Source organism: Camellia sinensis, chromosome 2 (assembly GCF_055761805.1).
Source record: "Camellia sinensis isolate YWXY chromosome 2, ASM5576180v1, whole genome shotgun sequence".
In the NCBI taxonomy this organism is placed as follows: Eukaryota; Viridiplantae; Streptophyta; class Magnoliopsida; order Ericales; family Theaceae; genus Camellia; species Camellia sinensis.
Window position 1 is genome coordinate 170,119,322 of NC_138962.1, and position 10,965 is coordinate 170,130,286.

At 36.2% G+C, this 10,965-nt stretch overlaps 1 protein-coding gene across 1 annotated transcript; it reads right to left on the reverse strand.

The window, feature by feature from the left end:
* Positions 1 to 707: 707 nt before the first annotated feature.
* On the reverse strand, positions 708 to 2,189 carry LOC114267695 (uncharacterized). Its single transcript, XM_028208742.2, has one exon. It carries the CDS (start codon positions 1,816 to 1,818, stop codon positions 889 to 891), a length of 930 nt encoding a protein of 309 aa, XP_028064543.2. The 5' UTR covers positions 1,819 to 2,189; the 3' UTR covers positions 708 to 888.
* Between the last annotated feature and the right edge of the window lie 8,776 nt (positions 2,190 to 10,965).

Consider the following 10,965-nt stretch of genomic DNA (forward strand, 5'->3'; position numbering starts at 1 on the left):
GTAGAATTATCATACCCATGCTCCAAATTTGTTTCCACGAACGCCTCAATGGATAAAAAAATCTATGCTTCAATTGCAGTACCGGATATAAAAGTAACTTTCAAAGCATTCCAAACTGCAATTCAACAGCTGTGAAAGATACCCAAATCCCTATTTTATGCAACAATAGGGTCCAGTCCTTTAGAAACCACTGCAGTGAAATTTCAACTGCAGTATCCCAGTATCCAAATATGTAATCATCTAAGCCACTAATACACAGACATGACTCTCCTCAACCACCCATTCAGTCCTCAAGCAACAATCTCTTACCACAAAACATAAATTTTATCTACGAAGAGACGAGCAAAGCAAGATGACATGATGCCCTAACAATACTTCAAATCGCTTTCCTTCAAATCCATTTGCCCTGCATTCAAGATGATTTGCAGCAACATTCACGAAACCATCAATCTCAAAACCATTGACAATCACTAAATCCACCTCTCAATGCAAATTAATTCATAAAAGATTGCAATGACTCATCCATTTCACACAAATCCTAATTCTCTCAGCTTCAAATTCCTCAACCAATTCAAATTGTGATTCTTCAAGTGGGCATTTGAAGAATCAAATGACATTTAATGAAGCCAATCACCAGCATCTGCTGCATTTTAAAACTACCATCAAATCCCATTAGTAAAAAGGCACTGCAATTTTATCACTAATCATAATCAAGAAAACAGTCATCTACTTCATATTAGCCCATAGTCAGATTAACATGAACAAAGTAACTACAACAAGAACTACCACAACCTACACAACATATGTACAAGAATTTGCACTAATAACAACAAACTTTCTAACAATTTCCCCAAAGCGATCCATCATCAAGTTAAAGATATATCACCTTCACACACCATCACCGTCGCCGTCGCCAGTACTCTTCTCCGAGCAAATATCACCGCCCGTCTGGTTCTCCGACCAATTCTCTGACGCCTCATCTTTGTTATTCGTGGCTTGCCCACCGTCATTGTTGGTCTCCAAGCATTGAACCCTCTTTCTCAAATCCCCTAATTCTCTCTCCATCAAGAAAATCCTCTCCTTCAAAGTCAAATTCTCTTCCTCCAATTGAGCTATATGAGTGTACTGATCATCAACCCTATTCTCCAACAGATTAGTCTGATCATCCCCACCATTCGGATATATCATCTCGAATCGACTCAAATCGTGATCTAACCTCCTCTCCACCTCAACATGCTCTTCAACATCACTATCACTCGATCCTCCTCCAATTTCTTCTTCTTCCTCCGCCTCATGATCTTGCGATGAACGGAGACGAATCAAGCCCTTCATCGAACCATAACCATCCACACCCCACTCTTCCTTCGCCATATCGACCAAAACCTCCCTCGACGGCGAGAAAATCGGGGACGGAAGAATCGCCGGAGTCACCGGACATGGCGAGACCAAGGAAGCGATTCCGCCGGACTTCTTCGCACGGATTATGAACGACGTCGTGTTCCGAGGAGCGAACGGAGCGAAACGGTTGTTGAATTTCTTCTTAGGGTAGAATCGACGAGCTTTGAGACGATTCTGAGACTGTAAATCGTTCAGATTCGGTGGTTTGTAGATGTTTCCGACTCCGAGAGGGTCTTTCCAGTGCATTTCGTTGCGTTTTTCGGGATTCTTGCCTCTCCAATTGCTTCGACCAAGCTTCGTAGATCCGAAATTCGGTCTCTGAAAAAACTTAAATTTCAATGGATCGTCGTGTGGCGGAGGCGGCGGCGCCAGCGGTGGCCAATGTCCGAAGCTTCGATTCAGCATCTGAGACTGGTCCATGATCTTACACCGTTCTATGATCTAATCAACAGTCATGATTTCACTACCAAAAAAAAAAAAACCTTAAAATCTTCGATTAACGACCTCAATGATTCGGAAATTGAAATTCAAGCCATGGATTGTCGATCCAGATGAAAATCAGAGCGTTAGGGTGATTGAAATTCGAATTAAATTTAATTTATTTGGAGTGTTTTGAATTGAAACCCTAAAAACCCTAGAAAATGTGGATAATGATGATTGATGTTGTTGTTATCTTCTTTGTTTGGGTTGATGGGGGTGTTCGTTGGTTGAAGAAGATTAAGGAAGAAGAACCGCACGTGAATGTCACGTGACTAAGTCCAGATAACTATTCTCATTGTGAAAACGCCTTCGTGTCGGCTTCAGATGGAAGTGTTGCTTTAGTACGTGGAGAGGGTGAGGGATGAACGGTTGGATTTTTAGGGATTTCTTTATCCTACGGCTGATATTGTGACTTGTTCATTTCAGATCCGGATTCGTTGGCTTCGAGGAAGGGAAAATTATCGAGTGCTTCGCAAAAACACTCTAATCTATATACCCCAAAAGTTGGGGAATCAGGATCCTCGGCCGCCCATTTCGGCGGCCGTTCCCAGCAGCCCCCCAAAACGACGTCGTTTTGGGGGTTTTTTCGTATTTTTTTTTTTTTTTTTTTCTTTCCTTCGTCCTCGTTGCAACGAACCAGAGGAGAGGGAAGAGAGAGAGGGAGGGGAGGGGAGGAGAGGGGAAGAAAAGAGAGAGGAAGGGGAGGGGAGGGGGTCCGGTCGTCGCAGGTCGCCTCGCCTCGCCGTCGCAGGTCGTCGGCTCGCCTCGCCTCCGCCGTCGCAGGTCGTCGCCTCGCCTCGCCTCCGCCGTCGCAGGTCGTCCAGCCGTCCGATCGTCGCCTCGGCTCCGGCCCGCCTCCGCCTTCTCCTCCTCCTCCTTCTCCCCCGGTGAATAAGGCCCCCTCCAGTCCGGCTCTCCCCTCCCCTCCCCTCCCCCTCTCTCTCTTCTTCCCCTCCCCCTCCCCTCTGGTTCGTTGCAACGACGAAGAAGAAAGAAAAAAAAAAAAAAAAATCAAAAAAACTCCCAAAACGACGTCGTTTTGGGGGGCTGCTGGGACGGCCGCCGAGAAGGGCGGCCGAGAATCCGGACTCAAAGTTGGGACCCTCGTAACTCCCAAAATGATGTGGATTAATTATGTATTTTTTTTTTTTGAACCAATACAGGTGAGTATGAGTTGGGGGGGGGTTATGTTTTTTAGCGGTCTGTAATATTATATATATGAGGCTCATTTTGGCAATTTTGTTTTATTTATTTATTAGTTTTTTTGACTTTTTTGAATCAAGTTAACTCTTTACTTTTTTCTATACATTTTTAAAAAAAAAAATTAAAAAAATCAACTTTTAACTTATTTATCAAAACAATCCTAAGCAAAAGAGGATTTTTACAAGGAGCATTTTGAGAGTTCCAAAATCTCATAATAAATTGGTAGATTTATTGACTTACAAAATAAATTTAAAAAGAAGTATTGGCTAATCCATTAAAGTAATAGTTTTTAAAATATTAATCACTTTGATTGGTTCCCATTTTTTAAAAACAGTTTTCAGAAAATTTTACACTCTTCTTTTTCATATTTTTTTGTTTTTACTGAATTTTTTAAATATTTTATACAATTTTTTTACTTTTTAGACACACCTAACATAAATACACCTAAAAAGTAAAAAAATTATAAAAAAAATCTTTTAAAAATTCACTAATTACCAAAAATACAAAAAAATACAAGAATTTAGTACATTTTTTGTATTTTTATGTATTTCTTAATTTTTTAAAATATTTTTTCACAATTTTTTTACTTTTTAGACACATCTAAGTTAGGTGCATCTAAAAAAGTAAAAAAAAATGTTTAAAATTTTAAAAATATTCACTAAAAACAAAAAAAAAAACGAAAATAAAAAAACTCAGTTTTCAAAAAACTTAATCCAGAAAACTCAAACCAAACACAGTGAATAATTTCTTAATTTATAATTTTCAAAAGAAAAGATAAAAAAATATATATTTCATATCTTTCCAACCTAATCATCTTCCATTGAATTCTATTTCCTTTAAAAAAAATTAAAACATACTTTTTACTGTATTACTATATTATTCATACCATATATAATTACTCTCAAATATTTAAAATTCATTATAAAAATTATGAACCTTGAAAATATTTTGATTTAATTACACATATTTAATTTCGAGTGCTGCTATTAGCACCTCGTCAATTATTTTAGACCCCTAATTTCTTTGGACCCCTCGCTTATAAATTCTAAAACCTTTAAAATTTCTTTTTTCTTCTCAAATAATACCAAAATTATCCTTGCAAAAATATTATATCTATTCAATTGAATACACACCCCTACACTCCCACAACCCAAAAAACCTCTCTCTCAAAAACCATAATTAAAAAAACCCATGAAGGTGATTATTACTCCATCTCCACATACTTGTTCATGACTTGAGAAAAATAAATGTAGCGTTTTTTTGTTATTGATTCAAAATTCTCCTTTCGTGGTTCTGCGATCTCCACGAATTTAGATTTGTGATATTTCAGGTGGGTTTCTTTGGATTCTTTGACAGTTTAAATTCTTGTTCCTTATCTTAGGTTTTGTGATTTTAAAGTTTGAAAAGGTTCATTAATATTGTTCAGTTACTTGTTCCTGAACAAATAAATAATGTCCGGGCATGTGTTCTCAAATTTCGATCATATATTCGATAGTTCAGTCCCCAAAAAAATGACATAGTTTTTATTATTTATGTCATTTTTTTTCAAGAAACTTACTCTTACAAGGCTAATCTCTTCTGAGTTAAGAACACCATCAAAACTACGAACCTCCTCTGAGTTTTTATTGTTGTACTCCTCTCGTCTCATGGAGTTGTGGTTGCTGGAAAAAATTAATATTTGATGTTAAACTTGAGAGGATAGGATGAGGACTTGAGAGGATAGGATGAGGACAAAATTAGGGTTAGGGTTAGACTTGAGAGGATAGGATGAGGACAAAATTAATATTTGATGTTAAGACAAAATTATAATAAAAAAAAATATTAAAAGAGGGGTCCAAAGTAAAAAGGTAGGGGCCTTTAGCAGTCCTATTTTTTTTATTACAATAATAACCTCAAATGAAATTACTAAAAATGATATCAATAATTTTAGGACACCCCATCTCACAATTAAGCCCACACACACATTACATCATGAGTTACGGTTTATGAGAACACCCATCTCTATCAACACCCATCCATCTTCTCCAAATCTCACCTTCAAAACCTACACACCCTCAAAACCATGAAAACCTTTTAGCGACAATATTTCGATGGTAACGATGTCAACCATTTGATTACCTACACTTCTCCGACAATGACAATGACAACGAGTGGAAGTTTTTCCAACAACTATAATTCTATAAGACAAGAGGAATACAATAATAAAAGCTCAGAGGAGGTTTATAGCGTTGATGGTGTTCTTTGCTGAAAAGAGATTGGCCTTATAAAGATAAGTTTCTTAAAAAAAAAAAAAAAAAGTGGCAAAAATAATAAAAATTGTTCGTCATTTTTTCGGGGACTAAACTCCTGGACATATGACAAAAATTCGAGAACACAAACCTGAACATTGTTTATTTGTTCGGGAACAAATAACCGAACATTTATTTTCTTAGGTCATGAATAAGTATGTAGAGATGAAGTAATAATCACCTTCGTGGGTTTTTTTTAGAGTTTTTGGGAGAGATGCTTTTTGGAGTGTAGGGGTGTGTATTCAATTGAATGGGTTGAATGTTTTCATAAGGATAATTTTGATATTATTTGGGAGGAGAAAAGAAATTTTAAGGGTATTAGAATTTATAAGTGGGGGGCAAAGAAATGAGGGGTCTAAAATAATTGATGGGATGCTAATAGTAGTACTTAAAAAAAAAAAAACCAACTATCATCCTAAAGACAACTTTTTTAGTCATACTAAAATAGCTACAAATACTAGTAAAAAATGTCTCTTAATGTAAACAATATGTGTGTGCAGAAATGAAAGTTGTAAATGTCATCTAAAATATATATATATATATATATATATAATACAAATGGAAGGTCAAAATAAAAATACAAAATTTGAAATACAAGTTTAGACAATTACATATAGAGGTAATTTGGGTAAAGAAAATACATGACTTCTAAATCCTCAATTATTTGTCTGGACTCCTATTATTATTACTATTATTTTTGGTGGGGAGGGGGACACCTACATAAAAATTTTAAAATATTGTAACACTGTTCAGGGTATCCGTGTACATTAAATAGTTCAGAACCTCGATTTTTTCGATCTAATCTTACGAGTGCAATGTGAAATATAGATGAGAGTTCAGATTTGATAACTTTTATAGAAAATCTATTGTATTACAAATTCTTTCCCAGAAATGGATTACATCACCAGATCTTAAAATCGCCACTTAATATTTTGGGAAAATTAAGAAACCTGTGACCTATGCTAAGGCCACTATTCGTCGTAACCAATGATGCTTGGCTCGGAACCTTAGGTATGAAGGGAGAAGGTCATTAATTGAGCACCCCTCGCTTATCCGATCAAAAGATATGCCTCTACTAAGCCATAATATGATTTTTATTAACTTTATATGTTTATTTCAATTTATTTAATAATAAATCCTAAAATTTACTATATGAAGCAAACAAATATAGGCTGTGTCATTCAATTTGGAATAGCTTGATTTCATTATTTTGAAAATGTTTTGAATAGCATACAAAACACAGAAAATTGAGTTTTACACACGAAAATCAATGATATTCCAAATTAAATAACACAACCTTCACCCACTAGCATACATAAAGGTATATGAAATAAGCACATAGCCACATGGTAAGATGCTAAACATAGTAAGAAAATCACACACATGCGGATGTTGAAGCACAAAAACTTACATATTTACCGACGTTCCGCCAATAATTACAAAACAAAATTAGTAAACATATGTATGATCCTATATACAAGATCCTATTGCAATTCACTAATGAAATGCAACTAAAGATCTGACTTCTACTATATGACATGTGAATTATCTCAAGACGGGGAGGTAGCGCACAAAATCACATAATAATCAATTAAACCCATAGATGCAAATTTAGCCAGATTGTAAGGCATAAAACATGGATGCAAAAGCATGGATATGATGACAAGACCGAAACATACTACATATGTGACGATAAGAAAAGCAAGTAAAAGAACGGGATAGAAAGAAGTGGGGACCGGGAATTATTACATCACTTTAACTATTACAAATCCGAATAAGGGAGAAGAGGAATAAATATATACAACAAAATTAAATCCTCACAAGTCTCTTTAATTAAAATAAAAATGATAAAACAAAAGCTTTAGGGGGCCTCGGAGACTATTAGAGACTATTTTGCTTGACATCTAGGGGACTTCTAGGTTCTGTCCAGGAGAGAGTGGCCGACTGGCCAAAAGATGAGCTGGCCGGCCAAAAAATTAGTCGGCCAGCCAATAATAAATTGGTCGGCTGGCCAATCAGGCCAGGCCAAAGCTCTGTTTTGTTGCAAAATCAAAGAGAGAACAAACAAGGAATATATATGGATGGCTTAACTCACCACTCCCAGTTAGCTTATAACAGTTTATAATATGAAATCAAAGCAAGAAAAGCAATATAAGAAAGAAAATGTGAAAAAACAAAAGTGTGCAAAATTCACCTTCCAAGGAAAGTATTTGATTTCTAAACTTCCTTTTGATCACTCTCAAGTTTAGGAAATATGTTCTCAATTCCCAGTTTAAAAATTCGAAATTCTTGTTGGAATGGAGTTTTGGGTTGTTTAACAGTGTGTGTGGGGGAGAGGAATTATTCCAACTCTCTGTTTTTCTCTCTTTTCAACAATGCTCACTCTCTTTTGAATCAAAGCTACTTGAATAACTCTCTCTCAGAATTTCTGGGCTGGTTTTAATATATGGAAGATGAAATATCAGTGTATATACATGATGGAAGTATTTTGGCTTAAAACTTAAACTTCTCTCTTTTTCTTTGCATCTCTTTTCTTCATTCATCTCTTCTCTAATTCACATTCTAATCCTCCATATAGACAATGATGGAAGGCAAAGTCAAGGATGTGGGAGACAAGGATAATGGGGTGACAAGGGTGGTTGTATTGGATGCTCTCTTTTGGGAAGAAGATAATCCCCCTTTTGACAATGGAGGCCAAAGGATGATAATCGAGGATGAGTAGGTGTACCTCTTGTATGAATGTATCAACAAAAGATCTGAATCGACATAACCCGTGTCACGCCCCGAAAATAATACAATAAGTCAACCGTAAAGACTAATACAAAATGACATAAACAGAGTATTAGACTTTCATTAATCAAAGTCCATTTACAAAATGGCACATGTTTTACACATTCATAAGCTCTACCCTGAATCAATAGCATGTAGCACCAAACTAAGTGATCAACGAAATAAATGCCCTACAAGCTTACATCTTTCCAAGATAGTTCTTGGTTACAACAAAAGTGAGCCTAGCTCAACACAATTTAAAGCCCTTGGCTAAACAAAAATAGATATAACATAATAGAAGCTCTTGCTCCCAATCCTTCTGAGCTACTTCTTTGGTGGAGGCAAGGCATATCATCAACACTTGAAAATACTTTTTCCCAAATAAGGTAAGCCAAAGCCTAGCAGAAATAATCTAGCACAACATATGAACTTTAACAAAGTTATAAACATGATACACATGGCCAATGCTCAAAATAAAATCATTTACAACTCTTCTTCCCAAATCCATATTATGCCAAATATAATATCCCAATCCATTTTATATCAATTCGTTTCATGTCATTTCAGATCTTCTCAATTCATGAGTCATATCCATTGTTATCTAGACAACCTAACTGAGATTACAACTCAGTGATTTTCTTACCACACAACCATTACACACAAACACTTCAATTTGCCATTTTATGAAAATTTCGTCCGAGGGAATCAGCACCCATGTACACACTGTTTTTGGGACTTTCACCTTGGACGCATAAGCCAACTTAATTAAATGGAGTCCATCCACTTTTTTCTCCCAAACATCATACATATACGATATATTAAACACAGTCATATTCAATGACAATAAATAATAGATTGGTTTCAATTTACCTAATCCTTATGCAATTTCTACAACAATCATAGCTATCCTCTACCGATAGCCCAAAACAGATATTTCTAAACAGATATACAATCTTCCCAAGAGATAAATTATTCAAATTTCTATAGATGAGAGGTGATACACATCCAACTTCACCATTTATATAACCATTCATCTAATTTCATATTCCCATTTGAAATTTCATTATTTATGCAAAATAATTATTTGGACATTTTAGGGCAAGACTCTCATTTTTTCCCAATCTCATCCTAATCACCAAAAATTGACCATTTATAGCACAACCCAAGGTCATATCCATTCCTATAACCATTTCTAAGACATCCATTATAAAACCCATCTTTGGAATTGAAACCCCAAACCCTAGGTTTGTTAAAATTACTTCACAATCCAATATTTCTCACACATCAAAAAAATGACCAAGTTAAAACTCATAGAAAGTGTAAAGAGTCCCTACCTCAAAGAGAGAAGACAAGCGAAACAAAGGAGGAACTCCAAAGATGCTGAAACCAAAGTCTATTCGGATCAAAACGATGTCTTTGAGGTGCTCTACCCTTTTAACAAAGGCACACAGGTAGAGAGATCACTAGATCTAGGTGAAATTGTAGAGAAAATGTAAGTTTTAGAGAGAGAGAGAGTCTTGATCTAGGGTTTTGGTGGAAAAAGATGTGAAAAATTAATGTAAAAAGGTGTTGCTGTGAACTAATATACGCACAGTCCGCTCAAGCGCAATAGTTAACGCTTGAGCGTCAGACAAAATAAGTTGTTCCGCTCAAGCGCAAGAAATGTCCGCTCAAGCACATAATACACACATCCAGTAGTTTTACAAACAGAAGAACATCGCTCGAGCGCAAGAATAGCAGCTCGAGCGCACACTTACTCGAGTGTAGGAAACTCCGCTTGAGTGTAGAATACACTCTCCCAGTAGTTTTGTAGACCTGCAAAAGTACTAAGAGTTTGCAAATCCCGCTCTCGAGTGGAAGAGCAAAAATCTGGGCAACAAAGGTTTGAAAATCAAGCAACCAACGTGTCCTAAACACAACAACTACATTGCAACAATCAAGTTTAAGGATGAATAAGGGGAAAAGGACATGAACAACCATACAAGGTTATGAATCCCGAGTTCAGAATACAAAATGGATAGTGTCCGAACCAGAAACGCTATAACCTCTCCCCTTAAGGAATTTAGTTCTTGAAATTTCAAATCAAGGTTTAAAACTAAGTTAAAACCCATTTACCACAATGATAACCATTTCATTCCATCACCATGACCCACTTTTTGGTCATTCCCTCTTATCAACTCGATACACAAGTTCCAAAATTGAAATTAAAATCCACATTTCCCAAAACATTTACAATGTTTACATTAATTTCACATTTCCAAAACATACACAGCATATACAATGTTCTCATATATCCAAAACATATAAGATATTTCTATATTTCATTAACATAACAATAGTACAATATATGTTTAAATACTAACAAACAAGTCCGGATACTTCTCACGGACTTCCAACTCACGTTCCCATGTTGCTTTCTCAACCCTGTGATGTTTCCACAATACTTTAACCAACGGAATTGTCTTACCTCACAAGACTTGGTCTCGAGTATCGAAGGCTCTCACCGGTCTCTCCTTATACGAGGCATCTTCATCTACCTCTAAGTCGGTCCAATCCAACACGTGTGATGGATCCGGCATATACTTTCAAAGCATGCTAATATGAAACATATCATAAACCCTAGAAAACTGTGGCGACAAGGCCAAACAGTAAGCTACCTCTCCAATCCGCTCAAGGATCTCAAAAGGCCCAATGAATCGTGGGGATAACTTCCCACTCTTTCCAAACCTCATCAAACCCCTCCTAGGTGATATTTTCAAGAACACATGATCTCCCACCTCAAAAGACAAAGGTCTCCTCCTACGGTCAGCATAACTTCTCTAGCGAC